The following is a 26,129-nucleotide window of genomic DNA, read 5'->3' on the forward strand; positions in this document are numbered from 1 at the left end:
TAGTAATAGGAGATAATAGTGTTGGATGAAAGTCAAGTAGTTACAGTTTTTGAATTAAGCATTCTGTAATTTGTAGTCATTATTTCTCTATATGCACCAATTTTCTTTAATTGTGGCCATGATATATTTTCAGTGCTAACTGGTTCATGTAAACTATGCCTTTTTAGGAGTTATTGTCCATCTATGACTGCAGAGAGACAAACACTGACTGCCCAGGCTCCAGGCTTTGGAGGAGGTTTCCTGAGCATGTGCAGGAAATCTTGGAACCTCACTTAAATACACGGTATGTGACTACTTACCCAATTTATTTGTATTATAGTTTTAAAAGCATTTTTTCCTTCAGGCTAGTGATAACTTGATTTGTTTTTTGTGATTGTTACTATTCTGTGAAGAGAGGTATTTGAAACATCAAATAAGGTATCTCTGCATAAAGTTGAGTTAGCACTTCCTTGAGTATATAAATAATGTATGAATTAAGCAGGAGCAAAATTCTGAGCTCAAACTCTGCCCAGGTCTCCAGGTTTGTACCTAGAGCATTGTCTTAAACAATATTCTGAAGTTACTCTTCTCTCCATTTTCCATTATTTGTACAAACTCACATGAGAATTTGAGTTTGGACACAAATCCATTAGCATCCTTTTATTGCTACCCTTTAAAACCCAGTGAGCTCCTTCTACTTCTATAGTTTGGGTTGGTGAGTTTTGTTTTTTTTTTTCATTTGTTGAATTAATGAAAAAATGGTGTGAAGAAAACCTCATATTATGTATATGTTTTAATTTTAAATAATCAGCAATGTTTCCTCTCTGTTTTCTCATGAACACTTTCATGCTCATAGGTTTTTACCTTTTTAAACAACGGACTCTTTGGCCTTTTTTTGGTTTTCATATATGTCTTGGGATTTTTCAGTCCAAACATATTTTTTTTTCACACTGCATTTTTAAGATTGATTTGAACAGCAGTTCCAGTATACTTAAAAGTACTGGTAACATGTTAGGTTGTTTGTATTTCATGTGTTATTTCAAGAATCTCTAGAGTAAAAATGTGTTCCATTTGGCTATTGAAAGTGTTTTGTTAATTCTCTTAAAAAAAACAAACAAAAAACAATTCAGAAGATAACACCTAATGGGATTCCAGTTCAGGCACTTGCTAACTAATTCCTTGCTATTGTTTCTTATTACAAGATAACAATGTCAGTTTTACTAAATGGGGATTTTAAAATTACAGGTACAAGAGTTATCAAAAAACCGTAAATTGGTCCAAGATGAAGAAGCCAATTTACTTAAGCAAATTAGGTGATAATTTTGCAGAATGGTCAGCAACTTGGGCAGGTTATCTTATAACAAAGGTAAGAGTAAATCTGTGGTGTACATTTGTATATGCAACATAATTCTTGAATCTAATTTCAGCCTCTGAAAGTCAGGAATGGATGGGAGAATGTCTTTTCTCTATAGGCCTGTTATAGCTCACATGACACAGACTTCTTGCGTCATCAAGGTAGCCATGCACCTTCCTTCCCATGGCCCCAGAACTGCTGCTTCTTGGCTAAATTGTAACAGATTGTGTCAAAGCCAAAAGTCTAGGAAGTCCACCCTTGTCCACAGACTCTTATTTTGTTGAAGGCACTGATGAATGCTTCTGTAAGCTATCTGAAATGCTTCTGTAAAGCCTTAATCCTTCTCAGATTATCTTCTTGGAAGTCTTTGAAAGATTTATTTCATTTCCCCATGGCTTCATAGTCCGAGCACATAAAAAGCATTTGTGTTTCTGTTTTTCTTCCTTCCCTTTCTCCTACAGTCCAACATGTAAGTGACACACTGAAAATTTCACTTCTAAATTAACCACTCTCACAAGCTAATTAACTGCATTAGTTCACTGGCTACACTGGCGCCTCTGCACTTCAGACAGAAAAGCACTGAATGTGTTTATACTTTCTTTGTTTTTGCATTCTTTTAAGGGCAGAAGAAAGGCTGAGTGCAGAAGTAGACTCTCAGCCTTAATGCTTTTCTGTGGCCAGTGCAAGTTCACAATGGTGTGGAAAACATGAAAAAGTGGAATGTGGCCGCAAGGCTTATCTGTCTTTTTACGATATCAGGAATTCAATGTGTAAAAGCAGCTGGCATCTCACATCCCTGTCACTGGGGAAAACAGTATCAACAAAAAGAAGTTTATTAATTGTTCAGACATTTGCACAAAACACTTCTCTAATTATGCTTTTCATGGAAATACTATTTTTCTTACAGGTGCGGCATGATCTTGCCAGAAAAGTTTTCAATTGCTGCAGTATTATGATGAAGAATGACTATAAAGTAACAATTTATCTGCTTCCACACATCCTTGTCTATGTTTTGTTGGGATGCAGTCAAGAAGATCAACAAGAGGTGAGAGGTATAAGAAGGAGCTGTCCTACATAAGCATGTTCAAGAGCTTCTCTTCCTAAGAGTAGTTCAGCTAAGCAGAATTACTACAGTCCTATATGAACAAATTGTGTAGTTGTTAAGTATTTCTCTTTCTGTATTAATAGTATACATTTTCAGCCATGGTTTTGAATATATTCATGCAAGTTAGTATTCAATTTTTCTGTGTTTTTTCCATCTATTTCTTCTTGGTATTTCAGTAGAGCCTAGGAAGAGAGACATTATGCAGTTAATTATGATTGCAATAATATCAGGAGCTCGAGTGAAGAGTGCGCAACACAACCAAGGAAGAAATTGAGCTTGTACCCATCTGAGAATTCAGGCGCATAATTTTTCATCTCCCTTGCATATGCTTACAGTTGCTAAGTAGAAAAATTGTTTAGCTACGAGATCCATGCAGAGCAGCATGGTTTGTGGTCTTGGAATTGATTTTTCTTCAGTTTGCTTTAGCAGATGTTGAAAAGAATGAGAAAAAATAGGTTATGCTCAATTGATTTGAAATTTGCACAGTCAAAATATCTGTGATCAAACATTCTGGGTTTGGGGGTGGGGTTAGGTGGTTGTTTTCTTTTGTGGATGAGTATATCCACCTAAGTGTCTATTATATATGTTAACTGATATTCCATAGACAAAAATGAATGGGAAGCAAGTCTTTCAGCATGGTATTTATTTAAATAAAAGCAAAAAGTAGATCTGCTGTGTGGTAACCAGTAGTTAACCTGACTCTGTCAAACCTCGCAGTGTTGTATTTGCAGTAGAAGGGCAGTAACATTCATTGTGTTTTGAAACCTAAACCATGCAATGATCATGATGCTTTTCTGAATCCAGGTGTGTGGTTTTCAAAGACTTTCTCCCTGTATAGAGGGGTTGTCTTCTGACAATGACTACTGGTTGCTTTGACATTTCCTGTTAGGATTATGGGATGAACAAAGGTTGTATATCAACCCAAAATTTTTAAAATATACAATTAAAATGTATTTTAGTTTGATTTTTTTAGGTTAATTGCTGTTTCCTACTATTTTGGTGGCTGTATGACACTTGCATCTTTTATTGTTCTAATGTATGTGTAGGTTTATGCAGAGATTATGGCTGTTCTGAAACACGACGACAAGTGTACTAGGAGACTTCAAGATAGTGCATCTGATCTAAGTCAGCTGAGCATGCAGACAGTGTTCTCTATGCTTGATCATCTGACTCAGTGGGCTAGACATAAGTTTCAGATGCTTATTGCTGAGAAAAATACTAGCAAGTCTAACAAAGACAGAGGCGATCTAAAAAGTGAGTAATGCTTATTGCATTAAAAGTGATATTTACATTCTTGAAGTATTTAAATGTACCGCTTCACATTATGGCTGTGTAAGAAGGCAATGTCGCTACATGTTAGTCTACTTTATGGTTTCTTACTATCATAGTAATTTCCCCTCCAACAAATCTCACTGTGTTTAATGGTTATTTTAAGAAATATAGACTCAAAATAAAAAAGAAATGTTAATTTTCTGAGAGTTTTCTTAAAGTTCAGTTTAATATATACTTTGCTGTCTTGAACAATGTAGGAGGTGTTCAGTGGTATTGTCTTAAAGAAATAACTTTTGACAGACGAGAAAAATTTGTTCTTAAACTAGTTTATCTCGCTAAACTGAAAATGAATTAACAGAATTTTGATACATAGAGTTTTTTCATAAATAAAACTTGAATGACAGACTTTAATCTGGTTTTACTCTATAGCATCAAGTGAGGACTATGGAGAATATCAAAATGTGACCCGTTTTCTAGACCTCATACCGCAGGATACGCTAGCTGTGGCTTCCTTTCGCTCTAAGGCATACACAAGGGCTGTGATGCACTTTGAATCATTCATCACAGAGAAGAAACAAAATATTCAGGAGCATCTTGGATTTCTTCAGGTTCTGAAGTTGTTTTTTTGGTTTGGGGTTTTGTTTCTTTTCTCTTCTAACTTTAAAATGAAAAAAGACACACAGATAAACCAAGTTCAACTCTGTCAAATCCTTCTATGAGAAGGGAGGAGAAGAGATGTAGTCAGGTTCTTGCTGTTTGGAATAAGTGTTCAGTCATCTGTCTTTCAGCAATATGTAGTACTTCCCCTTGCTTGACTTGCTTGCTTACATGAAAAGGAAGGAGGAACTCTCTAGTATATAATAGGAGATTGTAAAATCCTGAAATTAAATGCATTTTTATTGAAAGTATAGTATTTATTGCTTTTATTTAACTTTATGCCAACCGTGATTTGAATTAAAAAAGAATAAGTTGAAATACATTAAAGTAAAGTTAATGGCTTATTCTAAAGTAGAGAAAGAGCTGATGGTAAGGGTGTTGAAAAGGATAAAAATTATTTTCAAGAGGTATTTTAACCTGTACGATGAGCTCTGATTGTAGTTCTTATTTTGTGGCTTATATTCCTCAGCAACTTTTCTAATTTCAAAAACTATCTAGTGTGGTGCTCTTACACTGTTAGTTATTTGCAGCTTCATATTGTACGATTTTAGCATGTAATAATATGATATCTATTTCTCCCTATATAAATATTGTTTCAGGTAACTTGAATGTTACTCCTTTTGTAGTATAAAATCATGACTATCGCAACATGCTAAACAAAAGTAGGCCTCAACTTGGGAAGTTGCCTAACAAAACTGACATTTACTTAAGCGTTGAAATGAAAGCTTAAGCCAAGAATTCCTACAGAGTAGTTTGCTCTGCATTTTCAACAAGAAGCATGATTCTGAACATGTCATGTATAAAACATCATCTTCTTGTCTTAGAGTCGTTTCTGATGTCCATTTCCAATTCTGTTGTGTTCTGTGTTTGAATAAAGAAATTGTATGCTGCTATGCATGAGCCAGACGGAGTAGCTGGGGTCAGTGCAATTCGGAAAGCAGAACCATCTCTCAAAGAACAAATCCTTGAACATGAAAGTATTGGCTTGCTAAGAGATGCCACAGCCTGTTATGATAGGGCTATCCAGCTGGAACCTGATCAGGTAAAATATGGGACAAATTGCTAATATATTTTTTCCTTAATTTTCCACAATACAGAGTCTGTCTAATACAAGATAAAGCCAAAAATATCACTTCAGAATATTTAAGTAGAATATGAACGTAAGTGTATCCTGTGGAAGTTATTGAGTATGAATTCCTGTTGCCTTTCATGAACTGAAACAAATCTCTTCATAGTGGGTTTACACTATAATATGCAGACAGTGTTGGATTAATAGTTGATGTATCCTTATGCCCAGGTTTTTGCTAGGACGGTTTGCCAATTTCAGATCAACCTTATTTTGGGAAGGCCTGGAGTTTGATAGTTTAAGTAGCCATCAGTACTGATACATGCCACAGAACTTTTAAAGCAAGTTGCCACAGGTTTTATTCAAAGTAATTCTGACTTACTGTTTTGATTAGTGACTTTCAGGAAAAATGGTTGTAATATAAGAGCAATTGGAAGTAGATTAAAGAAAACAATTAATCTGCTTTCACTCCCCTTTCCCTTCCTTCTCTGGGACTTTATAAGCACGTGGTACTGTAAAGCTCAACAGTATTGAATGAGCATTGTGCTTTTTATATGCCAAAAACTTTGTATTTGTATTACTCTCCTAGTAATGGGAACTGGGAAAAGTTTCCCCTTGCTGTCTTGCACCCCCTTGTGAAGCAGGGATATCAAGCACAGCTGAAAATGTGTGAGATGAATGTAGGGATTTTAGCATCCTACTTCATTCATGTCTGAATATAGAAAACACAATTTTATTATCAAGAGTGATATTGCTTTGTTCTGGGGGGTTATTTCCTTCCTTTGATTACTTCTTGTTTGGTTGGGTTTTTTTAATCAAATTTTTGTTCACAACTCTAATACATGTATTAATAAATTAACAAACATCAAACTACGTCTGTGGTGAGACACATTTCAAAAATTGCCTATGGTGACTTAAGTTCTTTGGAAATCGGGGATTTTTTTAAATTGTGAATGTTCATTTAGCTTACGGTGCAACTGGTTAAGCCTCTTCATATTATAAAAAGTTATACGTTCAAGTTGACTTACTTCCTCCTTAAGACTGCCAAGAATTTCTTGAGAATATATGTGTGTGTATATTTTTTATTTTTGTTTGTTTGTTTTTCCATTTCTAGATTATTCATTATCATGGTGTAGTGAAATCCATGTTAGGCCTTGGTCAGTTGTCTACTGTAATTACTCAGGTCAATGGAGTACTTGCCAACAGGTACTGTATGCTTTTAATGCAATGTTGGAGTAATGTGAAGGTCCTGTACTATAGCTATGTTTCAGTAGTCATTTTTGTGCATTATCAAGCATATGAGGCTTATCAAGTGTATCTGACTAGCAGTGTAAAGCCAGAGAACTTCTGAAGTGCTCTGTCTGTAAATTACCTATTTCAAGACATCTAGAAATCTGCTGATCTGCACTGCATTCAGTGTAGATAATATGCTTTAATTTATTAAACAGTAGAATCCTTTATCATTGCCTTACAGGTCACTTGTTCCACAGCTATTCTATAGCCTGACAGGAAAAAATGGATTGAAAGATGGTGATTTTTAAAATGCATCATAGAAGTTAAAAACACTACTTGGGATTCGAATCTGTGGGATGGTGATACACAGTTGTTATTTTTATTAATATATACCCTTTGTTTTTATTTAATTTTATTCAAAGCAAGCTTACGTTCTTCTCAAGTAAAACGGACAATTTTACGTAAGGCATGTTTGTTAAGATTATATAAAACTACCTGCGAGAAAAAGAAAAAAAAAGTTCAAAACAACCGTTTTTATTGCTTTTGTTTTCTTCTAATAGGTCTGAATGGATTTCTGAATTGAACACATACAGAGTGGAGGCAGCCTGGAAATTGTCACAATGGGATTTACTGGAAAATTATTTGACTTCAGGTAAATTATTGTGATACCAAAATATGAATATTTTCTTGCATTTCTTAGCAAGCGTGTCTTCTAGCTTGGTCAACTTTAAACCAAGGGGCAGTTAGTCTTGTATTTTATTGAAAGGGGAAGGGATTCTGACTAATAGTCTTCTAGATTTTGTAAAATAATTTGATTGTAAACTGTATGGTCTTTGAGTCTGAAATTTCAAGCAAGTGTAAGGCCAAATTCATTTTGGGTTGCTTTTGGTAGGGGGATGGGACGGAGAGAGAAGGATAGATTATACTGTCTTTTAAAAATTCATTTAATCAGTTTGTAGAAACTTTTTTTGATGAAAAATTTCCAGTAGTATGTTAGAACAAATTAGCATGCTTAGACTAAGCTGCTAAGAAACAAAGGTGTCTGTTTTGTTTTTGTTTTTGGTTTTGTTTCCCCCCCCCCCGCCCCCCCCCCGCCCCCCCCCCAAAGATGTGAAGTCCACTACCTGGAGCGTCAGACTGGGACATTTATTGTTATCAGCCAAGAAGAAAAACGAAGCTGCTTTTTATGAAACACTGAAAGTTGTTCGAGCAGAACAGATTGTACCCCTTTCAGCAGCAAGCTTTGAAAGAGGATCCTATCAGCGAGGATACGAACACATTATCAGGTTTCTTATTTGCATATGTCACTGTATTTTCAAATCCAGAAAGCCATAATCAAATACCTAGCAGTTAGAATTTTTCGTTTCCACAATAAATGGTGCTGGTGTGTTTACTCTCACCTCTTTTGCATACTCTGCCAACTGGAAACCTTTGAATTGGGAATTTATTCCCCATGAAAAATACTCACAATAGAACAGTTGTATAGATTTTAAAAAGTCAGCAAGTAAATTTATGTGAATATCATGTAACAAAAATCTGCAACTGAATTTTGTGCTTAAAGTGGTACATGCAGTCATTAACTTCAGAACATTATTTTTAATCTGCAGTGGCCTAAAAGCACTTCCTTCTTTTCTCAACAAGGAACAGTAGAAATTGAAAACCCTCACCTTAAATAGTTTTACTTGTTCTTTTTTAATAAATTTGAAGTTGGCTGTAGTAGACCAGCAACTGGGTAGACTTTTCTAAATAAGAAGGCTCAGTTTGATTATTGAGAAAGAGGAGTTTCAAAATAGTTCAATTCGCCATTTATAAATGCTCTTTGCTATTTAGAAGCCTTGACAAAGTTGCTGTTTCTCTATCAGATATGCGTGCCACATTTAGACTGCCGAAGAGAACTCAAAAGTATGCAAGTTATCAACTTCGCAGCTTTACAGTAACAGTTAATATTGGCATTTTTAAATAAATAACTTTATTTTAAAGGAAGTGTTTAAATAACAGACGATATACTGCGTCTAAAATAATATTTGTAAAAAATACCAGACTTTTCAAAGAATCATTGCTAAAAGTAATGTCTAGAGACTTCTTGATTTCTAAGGATTGACTTCCTCTCCAAGTGATCTGCATCGTCTCTGGGTTCTGCAGCCTGGTAAAGGAACAGTGAGAACGTAATTAATCACTTTACAAATTCTTGATTTTATGGGTTTGGTTTTGCTGTGTTTTTGCTTTTAAAGGAAGTCCTACTGTTTGAAATTACTTATATGGCCAGCTTTTGGGAAAAAATGGCAAAAGCCACATAAAACTCATATGTCACATGTCATAACGGTAAGCATTTTCAACATACCTGCCTTTATTTTGCTATCATAGGTTGCATATGCTGTGTGAGTTGGAGCACAGTATTGGACCAGTGTTTCAGCAACCAGATGGTGACCATGGTAGAGATTCCTTGAATTGGTGTGCTCGTATTGAAATGACCCAGAACTCTTACAGAGCAAAAGAACCGATTTTAGCACTGAGAAGGGCTTTGCTTAGTCTCAGTAAAAGGTGAGAATATGACCGGTTCTTGTCTGTCCGTGTTGTATGTAAATCAGATTCTGTTTTTCCATTTGCATGTTAAAAGAGGTAGGATAAAAATCTGTAGAAATTTATGTTGTACACAAAAGCAGTCCTACAGCATTACTTATGTTCAAATTGGAAGGCAAAAGTGGTGTCTACCAGTTTAGACATGGTAAGGGAGAAACAGGGGAAAATGTATTTATTTTTAGGCTTAAATGGAAAAACTGTGAAACACAGAAGTATTACAAATAACTTTAAACAGGTTCTTTGTAATATATAGTTCATTGAGATCTTTTATTTGCATTTCAACGCACTGATATTTACTTGAAATTTTAAGGCAGTATTGACAACTGAAATTTTTCACTTTCCACAAAAATATCTCTGCAGCCAGGATTACAGTGAACTGGTTGGTCAATGTTGGCTCCAGAGCGCTCGAGTTGCGAGAAAAGCTGGTCATCACCAGACTGCATATAATGCTCTTCTGAATGCTGGGGAATCTACGCTCTCAGAACTTTATATAGAAAGAGCGAAGTGGCTCTGGTCCAAGGTGAGCAAAATAACTGAATTTGCTTTTTTATGTACAAGAAAGTATCTTTTGTTTTTCTTCCAAAAAAAAAAAAACCCAAAAATAAAACAAACAATATCTGTAAAATGAGAAATGTCAGCTGGGACCTCAGTCATACATTCTGGTTGCAGTTGAGCCACAAGAAGTTTTTACCTCCAACTGCTAGTCAGCCCTTTTCTATATCCTTTGACTCTTTTGACAGCTGCGTATAAAATAGATGGATTATCTGCTCCTGTCAGAACAGCCTGGGCTAATTTAAACAGTTTGAATAGTAGACTTTCCTTTTACTTGTATTCTTTTAACTAATTTGAGTTAGGCAGCAAACATGGGAGCAATTGCCGAGCTAGATCTAAAGGGACGGTGACGCTGAGAGAAAAGGGGAATATAAGAAGCATCTGAAGACAGTAATATCCAGTCACCGCAATCAGAATGGTCTAGAACACACCTGTGAAATTTGCTTTACCTTAGTAACAATTGTAAGCTGTTTTACATCTCTTTTATTTAAAGTAAATGAAATGTTTTCCTCTTTCTCTTAGGGTGAGGTTCACCAAGCACTCATTGTTTTGCAGAAGGGGGTTGAGTTATGTTTCCCCGAGAATAAAGCACCTTGTGATACCAAAAATCAACTCATCCATGGTCGGGCAATGCTGCTAGTGGGCAGATTTATGGAAGAAACTGCTAATTTTGAAAGCAATGCTGTTATGAAAAAGTATAAGGTAATTTAATATGCTAGTGTTAACAGGACAGCAGTTTTTAATAATATAACAAAATATCTGTTCTTATGTAAGCTATGACAACTTCCAATAGTGTCAGCCGAGCATCATTGGTATTAAATGGTGTATCAATGTGTAGGAAGCAAGTGGTTCTTGTTTTGAAGATAAAACCGTCTGAATTAGCTTTAGTGTAACATGTCGATACAGGGAAGTCTACGGTTCCAAATAGTGGAAGCTAAATATAGCTGATATACCTACGTATACACCCTGTTAAGGTTTAAAAAAAAAAAAAAAAAAAATCCATGAGTATGGATTTTTTTCTTATGAATATACAAATTAGAATTTCTCACTAAAATGTGGGTTACTCTGAAAAGACAATGTGATTACCTTGATGCATTGATCTGTTCTCACTTTCACGTTACTCCTCTCTCTGGAAGTGACTTATAACTCTACTTGAAATTTATTTCCAGCTTCTGAAGAATTAGGAAAGAGGTCACTGGTACATTTGCTTTAACAATACAGTGCTGCATTGCTTCATATTGTTATGCCAGTGTAATACTGTCTTGGAATGTTTTAGTATTGCCTGCCAGACCAGTAATACATGTAGATCTTTATGCTTCCTGAAAAGCAGTACGTCTTCAGTACCAGTTTTGGTATTTGATAGTGTTAATACTTACTGCTATCTTACTAATTAGAATGCTGCTCTAACATTCATTTAGAGAAAAGTCTAATGAATGTATCAAATCAAGTGAACATTGGAATAATGGAAAACAATGGAATCTCGGTGGATTACATAAAAACTGTAATGTTTAGCATTCTCAAATGCCTAAATATTGGCATTGGAAGTGGGCTGACATGATTAGAGGATGGATGTGTCACTTATTATTTATTTTCTAATATATGTCACACAACTTCCTGGGATTTTTTCTTTTTTTTAGTATAACGCTTCTAGAATGAGAATAGAAACATAAATAACCTAATGTTTCACTTTTTCCAAAAAATTAAAAAGGAACACAGTATTTTGTTTCAAGATCAGGAACTTGATTATAATATTTTAATGAAACTATAATCTTTCCCAGTTGAGGAATCCTATATCATCCCATCTTAAATTATCTTGCTGTCTCCACATTCAAAAGCCATTTTAAGAACAGACCTCTAGCTTGTAAGGTATCTCTGGGCAAAGTTACACTTTTGAAGTTAAAATTGCACTTTTCTGTACTTCGCACAAAGGTAACTACTAAAAGACTCTGTTTCTTTAGAGTCACCTGTTTTGCTTTTTGTTTTAAGTCTTACCCCACCCGTGCCCTGTCCTCTCAAAAAGTAATTCTCTCTCCTTTTTTTTTGTTGTTGTTGTTGTTACAGGATGTTACGATCTTTTTGCCGGAATGGGAAGATGGACATTTTTATCTCGCTAAATACTATGATAAATTAATGCCTATGGTAACTGACAATAAGATGGAAAAGCAAGGAGATCTGATTAGATACATAGTTCATCATTTTGGCAGGTTAGACCCTACAGCGTCTTTGTGTAGTTTCTACAGAAAGATTGCTCTATCAGTACTGAAAAACCATTTTATAAAAATACATTGTCTTTCAACAGTAGAGTTTGGGCTGACTCAAATTTTTAGGCAATACTGTAAAACCAAAAAACACTGAATACATCATTTAATACCCAATAGAGTTTACTTTTGCCTTCTAAATAAGCAATCATCTCTCATCTAAGACAGAACCGGTACTTACGAAGTTAATTCGTAAGTCTGCAGCTTTGATTAATACAGACTAAACTTTTGTATGTTAGTAAACTTTTAATTGTTGCAGATGCATTAAAATGTCAAATATAGATTTCTAAAGTGCAGCATAGAATGTGAAACAATTAAGCATGTACAGTTTGTAAGACTTCTAATATGCTGCATTAACATACTGTGATTTAAACATGTAATAACAGGTCTCTGCAGTATGGAAACCAGTTCATCTACCAGTCAATGCCAAGAATGCTATCTCTATGGCTGGATTTTGGAGCAAAAGCATATGAATGTGATAAAGGTAGAACATTTTTTCACAGTACATGTTTACAGCATCATACTTTTGTATAGATTACTGAAAGAACAATGAAATATACTTACAGTTCTTTGTTTAGACTTACTGCCTGAGATTATGTGAAAACACAGTACTGTTATTTTTTTTTAATTATAGGATGTTAGTACGTGAAAAGGTATTAATTATTTTAAAATCCTCAAAACTATTTTTTTTCAATATGCGATGAGAGATAATCGTTCCTTAAATTGTTGTCAAAAAACAGAAATAGGAAAAATCGCTTGCGTGTAACCTGCCACTGTTTATAAGTTAAGTTGCCTCATGAGTAATGAGCAGTATATCCGTTTACATTTGCTGTTGTAAAGTACTTGGCTTTTTCTTTTCCTGACTTTGCTGGATTCCAATTGCTGAAGGAATTTTATTGAAATTTAAATTTAAAAAAATATTCCTGTAGGCAGCATGCAGGCATGTGAAATTACTGCCATAGATGCATTTAGGGAAGGGGAGAGGAAGTTTTTGAACAAATTAAAGTTGCAGGCAGCAATGCCTGCAGGTCTGGAGTTAAGCAAAAAGACCATTGTGGCTTCCTGATCTTGTCTGGTTCTCGACACTTATGTCAGCTGAATTTGGTGGCAGTCGTGCATCAGCTGCTGCTTTCTCTGCTGTTGATGTGCTTGCTATTCGTGTTGTCTTCTGTTGCTGGGGATAGGAGCAGGTGTGCTAACTCCATCCCTTTTAAAGACTCTTTCTTCATTTCCACTCCACAAAAGAACATTGGGAATCATTTTGTAGGGAAGTATTGTGGACTATTGTTTTTGTTTTGTTTTATGACTTTAGAGGAGTCCTTTATATCTGTAACATTAACTGGAAGTATTTGCTCCCAAGAAACATGACTAAAATCTTTGGTGATACCCGTAAGCTATAGTAGCAGTTATCCTGTACATTATTTACTTGGGTATATATCCTATTTTACTGCATTATCAATATGGAATATTTTTAACAAACAAGCTAGCTATTTTAGCCCAGAGAGGAGCTGGCTTTTTCTGATTTTTGTTCGGTTGTTTGTTTTTGTTTTCTTTTTAAACCTGGGAGATGAATGTCAATCCTACCCATCTGGTCCATGGCCCCATTCTCCTTCAGGTTTAAGTGGCCATGATACGTTGGCATGGTAGAGGAGACTGTTTGTGCTGTGGCATCCATGAAAATCAAGAGCTCAAAAATGAGCCAAACAGAATCATCTTATGGAGTAAATTCAGTGCACAGGTCACAAGTTGGTTTCCTCCAGCTCCTGCCACTGTCTGTATTTTTTTTTTTTTTTTTTTAATATATAGGCATAAATAGAATTGAAAAACCTGAGAACTGGAGAAACAGCTTTTACATTGAAAAGTTATTTGGCAGTGGGAACCCCCCTAAAGAACACCCCAACCCTACCAACTCTCAATTATTTGCTGGTGGAATTTCCAGATTTTGGATTATTATTCTCCTTCTATTTGGTTACAGCACATTGCCACAAGCAGTGCGTGTTACTTTTTCCAGGCCCAGTTCTTCCTTGTGTTGTTTAAGACTTCTTGTTCTCTGCACAGATCTCTTTACAAGTATTCAAAGATGAATGTAGTAATAGTTCTCACAGCCTTATTTAAATGTTTCCTATCCTTTTGGGGTGTGGGTTTTTTTAGGGTGCAAGGAAGGCTTTTTTCATATATTATGTTGTCTGTGCTTGTTTCATTGCTAGCCATGCCTCCTGTTGTTCTGGTTAGTGAATAACTCAAATAACTGCAATAATTACTTATAAGTAATTGAGTTACTGAATGACATATAAAAAGAACTTTACGTTAGGAGAGTCTTTCCTTTTTTCCCTTTTAGAGGTTTTTTTTTTTTTTCTTTCGGTCTGTGACAAGTTGACAACAAAATATGTTTCTGTAGGCTTGATTTAAATGATTTTAAGGAACATTATCTTGTTTTGTGTTTTTCAGCAAGTCGTTCAGAACGTGTTCAAATGAAAAATGATTTAGCTAAAATAAATAAGGTGATTACAGAGCACACCAATCACCTGGCACCTTACCAGTTTCTGACAGCTTTTTCTCAGTTAATCTCCCGAATCTGTCATTCTCATGATGAAGTCTTCGCTGTTCTGATGGTGATTGTTGCTAAAGTGTTTCTAGCCTATCCACAGCAAGCAATGTGGATGATGACTGCTGTGTCCAAGGTACCTTGATAAGGACAGCTACGTGTTCATTAAGTTTGTAAAACTTTTTATCAGAGAGAAATGTAACTATAACCTTTTTTACTGAAGATTATAAGAAATAATAGAGTTTTTTAGTTGTTGTAACAGTGTTGTGGAACAGGATATGTTGCTGTCACTGCAAAAGATTTTATTGCAGATCAGTCTAAAGTTCAGGTATTATAATTTAAATGCTGCAAACTAGGTTGCTAATCTAGATGCATCCTGACTTGTGTGATATATTGACAGTTTTTTGTTGTTTTTAAATTGTCCATAAATACTTCCAATTTTATAATCAAATATTTAATCCTCTGCTTTCATTAAAATGAACTAGATTTATTGCTTATTCCTAAAACCTATCTGATTGTAAGGTTATTTCAAAGCAAATTGGAAGGCATAGTACGGTCCCTTCTTTGGGGCTGGTATATTCTTGAGCATTAACTGTTATTTGTGGGATTTCTGAGAATGGTTTGAGACTAGAATAATACACTCTCCCTGTTCCCGACCCTCCCTCCCAAATACCACTTTGAGACTGGTAAGTTCAGGTGTCAAATTTGAATAGGAGACTTCCCTTTGCAGATATTAAATATGACAAGCAAGAAGTAAAGAAAAGAATATATTAATGACTAGGTTTTTAGGAATCTTTAAGTGGTTCGACTGTTTGTTTAGTAAATTTTAACTTTGCTCTCTTTTCAGTCTTCTTACCCTATGCGTGTTAATAGATGTAAAGAAATCCTAAACAAAGCTATCCACATGAAGGAATCTTTAGGAAAATTTATTGGAGATGCAACACGCCTTACGGATAAGCTACTAGAACTATGCAACAAACCGGTACTTCTAGAAATAAATGAATTAATGCATGTCATGGGATTATTTAAAAATGTTGTACAAAAACTTCTTCTGATAGCTGGCATTAGCCTGTTCATTTGTTCATTACATTATCATAGTTTCTCTTAAATTGCAAGTACCTCATAAAACATTTTTATTTTGGAAGTATTTATTAACAAAAATTTTCAAAAAGCAGAAAATAGTTCTAACTAAGCATATTATAAATACTTACATACATAATGATGCATTTTATAGTGGCTGGCCTTTACATTACTTAAAATTAAATGTTCTGTTCTTTCATGTTTGATTCTTGTCCGGTAACTTTTACAGAGTTTTAATATAAAAAATAGGCTGGTTATGGTGTTGTCATGAACAAATGAACTTGATAATAGAGCTAAAATTTAGTAAATTCTGTAATTAATTTATATTACATTCAGAGTGAAAACTAGATGAGCAATATATATATTTTGTTTCAACCACGCCCCTTTAATTTGATATTTAATTTGCCTTTTTTTCTGATTCCCAAAAGTAACTAGTAAATGTAAAATAGTAAGAATGTGTTAAGTATTTATTGTTAACTTATGAACAACATTTTTTTTTAAGGTTGATGGAAACAGCTCAACATTAAGCATGAGTATTCATTTCAAAACACTTAAAAGATTGGTAGAAGAGCACACGTTTAGTGAGATTCTCATTCCTTTACAATCTGTGATGATACCGACTCTTCCTTCGATTCCTGGCACACATGCTAACCATGACCCTTTTCCTGGATGCTGGGCCTACATTTCGGGCTTTGATGATACGGTAAGCCTCTACTCAGCATCTAATTTTAAACTTTCTGTCAAATAAGTGTAGCTGCAATTTTCTTAGTTGTCTAGAAATGGAGGGGTGAGGAGGCATAGAAGTTTACTTCGTATTTACCTTCATGAAAATGAATGTCTTCTGTCATAACAGCATGAGAAGTGTATGGCCTCTTAGCATTTAGATCAGATTTTGACCTGAGATGAACATGCTGTACATACTGCATGAGCACCATGAAAGGGCTAACATAATTTGTTACAATGATCTATTACAGTTACAGTTTGCTTTGTAGGATTTGATACAGGTGTTAATAAAGAATTTAATTTTCCTTAGGTGGAAATTCTTGCGTCACTTCAAAAGCCAAAAAAGATCAGCTTAAAAGGTTCAGATGGGAAATCTTATATTATGATGTGTAAACCAAAAGATGATCTAAGAAAAGACTGCCGACTCATGGAATTCAACTCTCTTATTAATAAGGTTTGATGAGTTAGAAAGTCAAATACATTGTACTTGTTAACTAGAATAAAATGATGAACTAAGTAACAAAAAAGTACTTAGCTCCTAATCTTGAGGAAGATCTTACTGGAGAAGAGAGTAAACTATAGCAAAATATTTTATCCCAGCTGATATCAATAGCAATTGAGAATGCATAACTTCTTACAGACTTAGGAAAACAATGATCAAGTATAACATTTTGCCAAAATAATTGCTTATTCTAGAACAAATATACAGGAAAGGTTAATTACCATAAATGTCAATCCTGCTGTCATATTTCATGTTTTATATTAAGGATTTTTTTATATTCTTAACAAATAATGCATTCGTTCATCTTTTCTTAATAAAAATGTTGCCATACTTGTTATTTTAGTCATATTTTGCTTTTCAGCAGTACACCAAAGGTTAACTTACCATGTGTTTCATGAGGTCAAAGCAAATAATAATATTTCTGCTAACACAGTGCTGATTTCAAATACTGCTTTAGAAGTAGTACTTTATTTAGGCCATGTATGAGTTACACAATTTCTCTTACTGAAAAATTCTCTTTTTAAGTGACTTCAGAGGAGAGATGAACCTTTTGCTTGCATTTGTCCTATTGCTTACACTGAAACTCAGAATTTTAAATCCCAGATTGTGTAATGGGAAAACAAATGTGGATAAAATGGTTTGTGTTATTGGTATATTTTGTTTATATATGTTGTCTGTTAATCTCATTTATTTTCTTTTGTGAATAGTGCTTAAGAAAAGATGCAGAGTCACGTAGGCGAGAACTCCACATTAGAACCTATGCAGTTATTCCCTTAAATGATGAATGTGGCATAATTGAATGGGTGAACAATACTGCTGGTTTAAGAAATATCCTGATAAAACTTTACAAGGAAAAGGGTAAAGAGCTATTTTGCATAACATTGCTCTGAGAGGGATTTATGGGAGGAGAGAGAAAGAAGAGGATGTTAAAATATGGATGGAATTACATTATTATATAAAATACCCAAAATTTAAAAATTTAGGGCAAAAATGATATGAATGGATGCAGACATCTTTGAGGGTGGAAGACCAAACATCTGAGCTAAAGATGATGAGTGGCTTTGATTTGTGTAAAGCCACTTGCTTGCTTGCCTGAGCTGCTGTTTCAGTGATTTTCTTAGACTGCTTTCCTGCCTACCACCACCAATATATTCTGTGTGTGATTTTTCCCTTTGTTTGCTCATTTACTTCAATTTTATGGAAATGTTTATCTTACCTAAAATTCATTGTTTGGGTCAAAATGTGAGAAGTATTACTGCATAGTAATAGTATGTATGAGGCTTTATGGTTTTGTTTGGGGGGGGGTTGTTTTTGTTTTTTTGTTTTTTGTTTTTTTGCTTAATTGAGAAGGTCTTTTACAGGTATCTATATGACCGGAAAGGAACTACGTCAGCACATGCTTCCAAAGTCAGCACCTTTGTCTGAAAAGCTGAAAATGTTCAAAGAAGTCCTTCTGCCCCGTCATCCTCCTCTTTTTCATGAATGGTTTCTTAGAACATTCCCTGATCCTACTTCATGGTGAGTGACTGGGATTGGGCTAGCTCAAGAATATCTATTTCATATATTTCAATAAATGTAAATGATGCTAATGAATAAGGGCATCCCAAGGAGGTGATTTTAGACTTTAACATTAGATTTTTATTCCTATAGGTACAATAGTAGGTCAGCCTACTGTCGTTCCGTTGCAGTCATGTCAATGGTAGGTTATATACTTGGTCTAGGAGACCGTCACGGTGAAAACATCCTGTTTGATTCTTTGACTGGTGAATGTGTGCATGTGGATTTCAACTGTCTTTTCAATAAGGTGAGAAATGTCCCTTGCTGAACTTGCCATTTACTCTACATGGATGTCAGTTATATATTTCTGCTATCTTGGTCTTTTTACTGGTTTCTTTAAGTATCTGTTGTATTATCTGTATGTCACTTTGTTTGCTGGGTATAAATAAGAAACAATCTTGGACATGTAAAGAGTATGCAATTGTTCTATATACTGCATTAATGAAAGCCAGCTTTTTGATTTAATGTTAGGTAAGCATTCTTTGCATACATTGATATAGTTCCAAATTTTTAGAGCATTTTGGGTTGGTTGTATCTTGTGACTCTCCTCCCTTCACTACCACCCCTCCAAACAGGGTTGTAATTACAGTCCTTTTACATGTACAGTTCTGCTGCTGTGAAGAGTTTCTTTGTGTTTCTAACACTCAGCACAAAAATTCCAGTGGTTCTATAAAAATAAACAGCAAAAATTGTGGCCAGGGTGGGCTTTGGGGTTTTGGTATTTCTGGTGCAAGATGCTTTTGGTGTGGGACTTCTGCCCTTTTTAATTCAGATCAGTGAAGTAGAGATATTGTCAGTATATTATCCTGCTACCTTTTCAGTAAGCCTAAATTGTCCTACATAATACTTAATTTAAAAAATGTTTTTATCAAACCTATATATGGTTAGGGAAAAGAAAAGGTTAGGATTTTGCGTGAGACCACAGAACAATAATATATATATATTATTTGTAGAGAGAGAGAGAGACTGAAATTTAGAATCTGTATTTACTGTTTTAAAACAGGAAAATAGATGTTATTTGGACATTGGTATCCTTTATTCACAGTAATTTGCCCTAACCAGTTGAGAAGGAGCAGTGATCTGAAACATCTCTTGTCAGCTAGGAAACGGGCAAACTGCTGGAGGAAAAAAAAACAAACTGCAAATTTACTGTTTGTTTAATTTAATGATGTTTAAAATGAATATAACTTTTTTTTAAATCAATATAAAGGGAGAAACTTTTGAAGTTCCAGAAATTGTTCCTTTTCGTCTCACTCATAATATGGTTAATGGAATGGGTCCGATGGGAACAGAAGGTCTCTTCCGAAGAGCTTGCGAAGTCACAATGAGACTGATGCGTGATCAGCGAGAGCCTCTAATGAGGTACGGCAAGAGTTTTTACTGTAAACTCTGAAAAAACTGTCTGTAGTCCAAACATCTGAAACAGTAACTGCCGGTTAGTTTGCCAGTTCTGGCATATGCCAATCATGCAGCTCAGTTTGACTATGACATGCAGTTAAATATACATCAATACAAATATTCACTGCTAATTTTTTAGACTCATCTCAGTGCTTTGTTACCACTACAGATAGATAATGTTTTATATATTACAAATTTGTACATGTTCTTGAAGTATACTTTTTTCACTTACTATATAATTTTCTTAGTTCCTCCTGAATTAAATCCATACTTTTGTCAGACCTTTCAGACTTGAGGAAAAAATCAAATGATTGGTGTTCTAGTATTTGGCATAAGTACTAGATTCCTAGTGTACAGTGAGAATAAAAACTAAGATACAGTCATATGTGTCTTTACCAGTATCTGACAGAACAGCAAAAACATAGTCCATGAGCAAATTCTATTGCAACTGTTTGTGTCATCTGGAAAGATCACTGTATCTCTTGCATGAGATTTATTTTCTCCATGTTTCATCTGACAAAGTGAGTCAGTCCTCTCTAATTCACTTCAGGCAAAGTCACTTAGGCTAACGTAAATAGTAGATGCAAGTGATTTCAGCTAACACAACAAATTTGTCAGAAGCAAATTAGAGAGCAGTTTTCTTTGTAAGATTGTAGGAGATGTCACTTGCAATTGATGAATGGTTGGAAACATAGTATCTTCAGTAGGTAGTCTGAATTCCAGAAAGCATATGTAATTCCAAGAACAACTGGCAAAGTTGCTTTGGACTGACAAGTTTCAAGGGAGAAAGCAGAACTACACAGGAAAGTTCAGATTATTCAAATGATTGCATAAAATGATAAATTAAAACTGAGTTTTGATGCATGTCTTAGAAGTGGTATTGTATAGCTGGTACCCTTCTCCTATGGCAAAAATATTGAAGAAACTGCTGACTCTCAGAGATATTATTTATTTTATGTCTTAAGAAAAAAAAAAGGTGTAGGACTTTCATATGTTAAGATAAAAAAAGTTTTATTGGAAGAGCAGTATGAAGACTAGATAATAGCATGATTTTGCTGTTTTATGAATACTTTGCCTATCTGGTATTTTAGCTGTCAAACTTGCTGAGGAATAATATAAGATCTGATATAAAATATTAGATAACAAACTACTTTGGAGTGGGAGTCGTGGGCAAGGTTAGTCTTTATGAAATTAATAGCAGTGAAATGGAGACACTTGTAACAGAAATAGATACCTGTTTTTCATGTTAACAGCTTTTCTTCTGTCACTTCAGAATGTGGGAATGTATGTCAACTTAAAAGGCAAACAGTAATATTTTGCTTTGCAGGTGTAAAATTTCTTGTTTTAAAAATTAAATGTATTTGTCAAAATCAGATAGAGGAAATACATATCTTACTCTTTTTCTACACAGTGATTTTTTAAATATATATGTATATTTAGTGTCTTAAAGACTTTCCTCCATGATCCTCTTGTGGAGTGGAGTAAACCTGTCAAAGGGAATACAAAAGCGCTGGTGAACGAAACTGGAGAAGTTGTCAATGAAAAGGTTAGTTGCAAGCAAGCATAGCATAAGATATTTCAAATATCAGAGTGTCTGTTATGGTTGCAATATGGTTACATATTTTCTAATTGAAAGTTCTTGGGTTTTTTAATTTTAAAAATATTCTAGCTTTTTTCCTCTTATCTCAGCATTAATAGTATTTATCCATAGGCTATAATGATGCTATTTTTGATTGATAGAAATTGTAATTAATCTAATAATAAACAAAGAGTCCATAATTCTGTTGTTAGTATTACTAAATCAGGGACGTCAACAACAGCAGTAGGATAGGGAAGGCTCCTGCTTCCCCTCACTCTTAACAGTTGCGGAGTCCTCCAGATTTACAGTGATGGTGATATCTGGAGTCCTCCCCAGGCATATTTTTGTGCTTTTTGTGAATACATGTTTATTACTGAATAAATGCTTGCCTTGTTACATGTGGAGAAATACTTGTTAAAATAAAGATTTCTTTATTTATGGTCTCTTTTATAGCTGCTGATAAATATAATATTATTCATCTAAAATACAGCCTGCACCAGCTATAGTATTTATTCTCTTTCACTTCTGCAAAATTTGAGGATTTTTTTTTTCCTTAAAAAGAGTAGCTAGTGAAAAGGACTGAATGTGTAATAGCAGATAAAACTTAGGGCGCACTGATAAACAGGGCAACAAAGAAAGAAAACTAGTATTGAAGCTATATTGCAACAAAAAGCTTAATTGAGTTCTTTGAGCACAGAAAATCTTGTGTTCAAATGATTACTAACCAGGCTATGTCAGCATAGCCTTTCATTTAGTTGCAGGACACCCATGTTTATATATGTTAACTGTGTGGTTTTCTGTTCGGTTTTTTTTGTCTGAATAGGTGCCAATATGTTACATGCTTGAGCTCTAAATGAAAATGTTTGAGCATAACTCCTATGAACTAGCTACTATAAGTGAGCCTCAGAACTGCTTATTTTGAGTTGCTCAGCACAACCTGTTATTAGACTTTCTTTTCAGTTGCTCATAATTTTGGCCTAAATTTTCCAGACCAGGTGTCTTGACTAATATCTGTCCATTTCAGAGAATGATTTTAAAAGTGTTTGTTGTTTATTTTCAAAGTAATTTATAGTCATCTGAGTTTTGTATTAAATTGACATACAGTTTTTAAATATCCTGATAAAGATAACAGGTTTTTCTGTATTTTAAGGTATGGAAGGTCATGGACAGTAGAAGTTTTCATTTTTTTTCCTTTTTCTTTGTTTCTAGGCCAAAACTCATGTCCTTGATATAGAACAGCGTCTGCAAGGTGTAATTAAGACTAGAAACAGAATAAAAGGATTACCTTTATCTATTGAGGGGCATGTTCATTACCTTATTCAAGAAGCAAGTGATGACAACCTGCTCTGCCAGATGTATATGGGCTGGGCTCCATATATGTGAAATTCGTTCATTTTGGAAGGATAACATTCACAATGATGTAGCTATAATATTCTTTAACAAAAAGTGTTAATCACTGTTATATTCTAACTTGCCACTTTTGTTGATTTTTTTTGATTTTAAGCAGCAGCCAGGTTTACAATTAATCGGAAGCCTACGTAAACTGTACATTTGCAGTATGTATTATGAAAACTGTGTATTTGCAGATGTGCAAGGCGTTATGACTTGTTTTGTATACACATAGAGAACAGTGGACATGAACTGTTAAATAGACTGTACAGTTGTCTGCAAGTTCTTATGTACATAGCGACTCTGAATATGTGAAAAATATTCTCAAAGAATGTTGTATGCTAACTATAAAATACTGTATATTTTTTGTAGAGTTTTTGTAATTCATTCACTTGTAGATTAGGACAGTTGACATTATATCAGGCCAGTATAAAACTTTAAAGTGGTGCTTTCAACTTCTAGTCATAGTTCTGAAGGGCTTTCTGAAAATAAGCAGTATTTCTTTTTGGCAGTAGAGCTCAATTTTTGGTTGCCTGCAATTTTCTTTCATGTGATCTCTCTAATGTCTAAAAATGTATTTGGGATCCTAAAGCTTATTATGAAGAAACTAGTAAAATGTTGCCATGCTCTGAAACTGTTTCCTTTTCCCTTGCCTGCTGCGAAGCCAAGCGGTGGGTTGGAGGACCCCGGCGCTGTGGCTCACCGTCGGGGTGTGGATATAGTTATCTCTGCGGTTTTAACAGGGGCCGGTTTCTGACTGTCCTGGCTGAGTCTGCTCGTTCTTCCCCTGTTAAGAGTATGGCTATAGCGCGTGATGGTTTTCAGAAAAGGTGCCTTGACCGAGACAAGAGTGGGCTAGCAGAGCACACGCAGGGTGTTCATAGCGGTGTTCGCTTCTCTCGGCACTCAAATTGTGGAGAAGGGGGGGAAGTGAGCTCCTGTGATAAGAGGCTATAATTAATTTTTTTATACACTATTTCTGAAAGTTTTGCTGCTCTGAGGCACACAGCGTGGTTCCTGTTCTGCTGGCAGGGTGCTGCGTGACTGGACTCAAGTGTCACCCCATTTTGCGGGGATTTCGGGGACAGAGTAGTGAGGTAAGGGGGTTACAGTCGCCATAGAGGAGCTAAGTGGTAGCTTCTTAAAGCGTTGTCACTTTGTCTCATAACGGTAAAGATTTTTCCAAATAAGATCTTGGGACGCTGCTCTGACCCATTCGTCGCGGAGGGGGGGGGTCGCGTTAGACCACACTGATCTCTTCCCGCCGCGCGGGGCGGGGCGGGCCAAGGAGACCTCGCCCCTCAGCAAGCCGCGGCCCGGCCCCGCCCCCGCCGCGCCGCTCTGCCTGCCTCTCTATGGGCGGCGCGGGGCGCTCTGCGCGGCGCTCTATGGCAGGCGGGCGGCCCGGCTGTCAGTACGGCGCGCCGGAAGGAGGGCGGAGCGGGGCCCGGAGTTGTTTGGGTCCGGCGGGGCAGGAGCGGCGGCCATGGGGGTCCCCAAGTTCTACCGGTGGATCTCGGAGCGGTACCCCTGCCTCAGCCAGGTGCTGAAGGAGCATCAGGTGAGCCGGGGGCAGCGCGGGGCCGGCAGCCGAGGGCCCCTCCGCCTCCGCGCCCGCCCGGGGGGTCCTGCCCACCGCCGCGGCGGGGCCGGGCGCCCGGCGGGAGGCGGCGGGGCGCTGTGCGGCTGGGGGCGAGCGGGGTAACCGGCGGGGGGCTCCTGAAGCCTGCCCGAAAATGCCTGGTCCGAGGTAGCCGTCGAAATGCCGAATTCCGGGGAGCCGGTGCCGGGGCTCGGCGGGACGCGGGCGGTAGCGTCGGCCGCCTCGCGCAGGCAGCGCGCAGCGAAACTCCGTGAGGAGGCGCCCGGCCCGGCGCGGCGGCCTTTCGGTTTTGTTTCTCGGGGCCGGGCGCTGCCCAGGTGCGTCTGCAGCTTCCTGTGGATCCTTCTTCCCTTCGGGCTCCCTGGGCGCTCGGTACGCCCGGGTGCGGTGCGGTGCGGTGCGCGGAGAGGGCGAAGCTTGGCCTTTCCGTGTCGCTGGGCTCCGTAAGGCTCCGCGGCTGGCGCGGTGACGGCGAGGGAGAGGTTTTACAGCTCTGCCGCGCTTCCTTGTCGCCCGACGTGCGGGGCAGTTGGTACGAGTAGGGAAAAAAATGAGAACGCTAAAAGTTGAGAAGGGTGAGCCGTTAAATAATGCTGTTAACAAGCAGACCAAAAAAAGCCTTGCTGTGAGAGCGCTCGGGTTTGATACCTGTTGCATGTAAGCTCTTAATTTTTCATTATTGTTTCCCATTTGCATTGTGGAGGTGGTTTGGTAGTCCTAAGTACCGATATTCTGAGATCAGTTAGGTGATAGTTAAAGGCATGTTTGAGTGTTAGTACCTCGCTCCTAAGTAGATACCATTTTAACAGATTAGATAGCTCTTGTAGCAACATATCTCAAGAATCCTCTGCACAAATGATTCCAAACCTGGACTTTTGACCCTTTCATGTAGTTTCAGGAGGCAAAGCAATTTTCAAAGCCTAGCTCTTTTGCTAAAATTTACTGGATTTCAGTGCAGTGTCACATAGAGTCCAGTTCAGTAGCCTGGGCTGCTAACTGAAATTGCTGGCAACTTTAAACTTCTGCTGAAGAACTGTGAACTTTGGCAGCTAAGGAGTCAGTGTGTGTCTGCTGCAGCCACTGGGGTAGCAGCTGGGGGTAGCACCTCCTGTGCTTTCTGACAGGGGCTGTTAGAGCTCCTAGGATAAATGGAAAGCACTACTTAACCTTAAGTATGTCAGTGCTAGCGTTATTCTGTATTTTGTCGTTTTGAAGGCACGATGATGTTGTTTGCATCTGTGAAATACTTATTGCTTATAAAAAAGGAAAGAAAATTATTCAACTCTGTTACTTATGATATTGAGCTTCAACAGTTGTATGAATCTACATGCTGCTTTTTCTCTACCAGACTGCTTGAGTATGCAACCTAATACCTACCAGCATCTGGATTAGGATTTCAAACTGTTTCAGAATGTTATTTTCTAACATGTTATGTACAAGAGATTGGTCTTCAATTAATTTAGAAGTTACATATTTTAGAAATTGATGCTTTGATATATCAGTACAGTGGCTCTTTGCAGTAGCCGTTCCAGCTGATAACTGCGCTCTCAGTTTTTTTAGTGCTGACATGTTTGCTTTCAACTTCTACTTGGGCCAAACAGAATCAGTCTGATGGTATTTTTTTTGCCAAAATATATCTGAACTTCTGGTTGTTACTGTTTGTAAGCAAGAGGGTCAGCCGAGGTATGCCATCACCA

General features: G+C 36.6%; 2 protein-coding genes across 10 annotated transcripts in view; both read left to right on the forward strand.

The window, feature by feature from the left end:
• ATR (ATR serine/threonine kinase) overlaps positions 1–23,463 on the forward strand; it is a 43,378-nt gene extending 19,915 nt beyond the window's left edge. For both annotated transcript variants that reach the window (XM_064516849.1, XM_064516850.1), the window contains 24 exons: positions 168–283; positions 1,225–1,345; positions 2,241–2,378; positions 3,485–3,692; positions 4,140–4,318; positions 5,245–5,409; positions 6,548–6,639; positions 7,227–7,318; positions 7,775–7,952; positions 9,031–9,207; positions 9,607–9,766; positions 10,321–10,500; positions 11,860–12,002; positions 12,443–12,540; positions 14,505–14,737; positions 15,449–15,583; positions 16,184–16,384; positions 16,715–16,858; positions 17,614–17,764; positions 18,268–18,424; positions 18,557–18,710; positions 19,674–19,825; positions 21,302–21,407; positions 22,650–23,463. In XM_064516849.1, coding sequence (XP_064372919.1) covers positions 168–283; positions 1,225–1,345; positions 2,241–2,378; positions 3,485–3,692; positions 4,140–4,318; positions 5,245–5,409; positions 6,548–6,639; positions 7,227–7,318; positions 7,775–7,952; positions 9,031–9,207; positions 9,607–9,766; positions 10,321–10,500; positions 11,860–12,002; positions 12,443–12,540; positions 14,505–14,737; positions 15,449–15,583; positions 16,184–16,384; positions 16,715–16,858; positions 17,614–17,764; positions 18,268–18,424; positions 18,557–18,710; positions 19,674–19,825; positions 21,302–21,407; positions 22,650–22,823 — 3,654 coding nt within the window. In that variant the 3' untranslated portion in view covers positions 22,824–23,463. The remainder of the gene's footprint in view (positions 1–167; positions 284–1,224; positions 1,346–2,240; positions 2,379–3,484; positions 3,693–4,139; positions 4,319–5,244; positions 5,410–6,547; positions 6,640–7,226; positions 7,319–7,774; positions 7,953–9,030; positions 9,208–9,606; positions 9,767–10,320; positions 10,501–11,859; positions 12,003–12,442; positions 12,541–14,504; positions 14,738–15,448; positions 15,584–16,183; positions 16,385–16,714; positions 16,859–17,613; positions 17,765–18,267; positions 18,425–18,556; positions 18,711–19,673; positions 19,826–21,301; positions 21,408–22,649) is intronic.
• Positions 23,464–24,179: 716 nt separating this feature from the next.
• XRN1 (5'-3' exoribonuclease 1) overlaps positions 24,180–26,129 on the forward strand; it is a 43,812-nt gene continuing 41,862 nt past the window's right edge. For 5 of the 8 annotated variants that reach the window (XR_010390498.1, XR_010390499.1, XM_026101688.2 and 2 more), the window contains exon 1: positions 24,181–24,390. Coding sequence is in view for 4 of the 8 variants with exons in the window: in XM_026101688.2 (XP_025957473.2) it covers positions 24,316–24,390 (75 nt within the window). In the remaining 4 variants the exon portion in view is untranslated. Of the gene's footprint in view, positions 24,391–26,129 lie in introns of all 8 variants that reach the window. The other 3 variants (XR_010390500.1, XR_010390501.1, XM_064516853.1) reach the window with 1 other exon arrangement.

Source organism: Dromaius novaehollandiae, chromosome 9 (assembly GCF_036370855.1).
Source record: "Dromaius novaehollandiae isolate bDroNov1 chromosome 9, bDroNov1.hap1, whole genome shotgun sequence".
NCBI lineage: Eukaryota > Metazoa > Chordata > Aves > Casuariiformes > Dromaiidae > Dromaius > Dromaius novaehollandiae.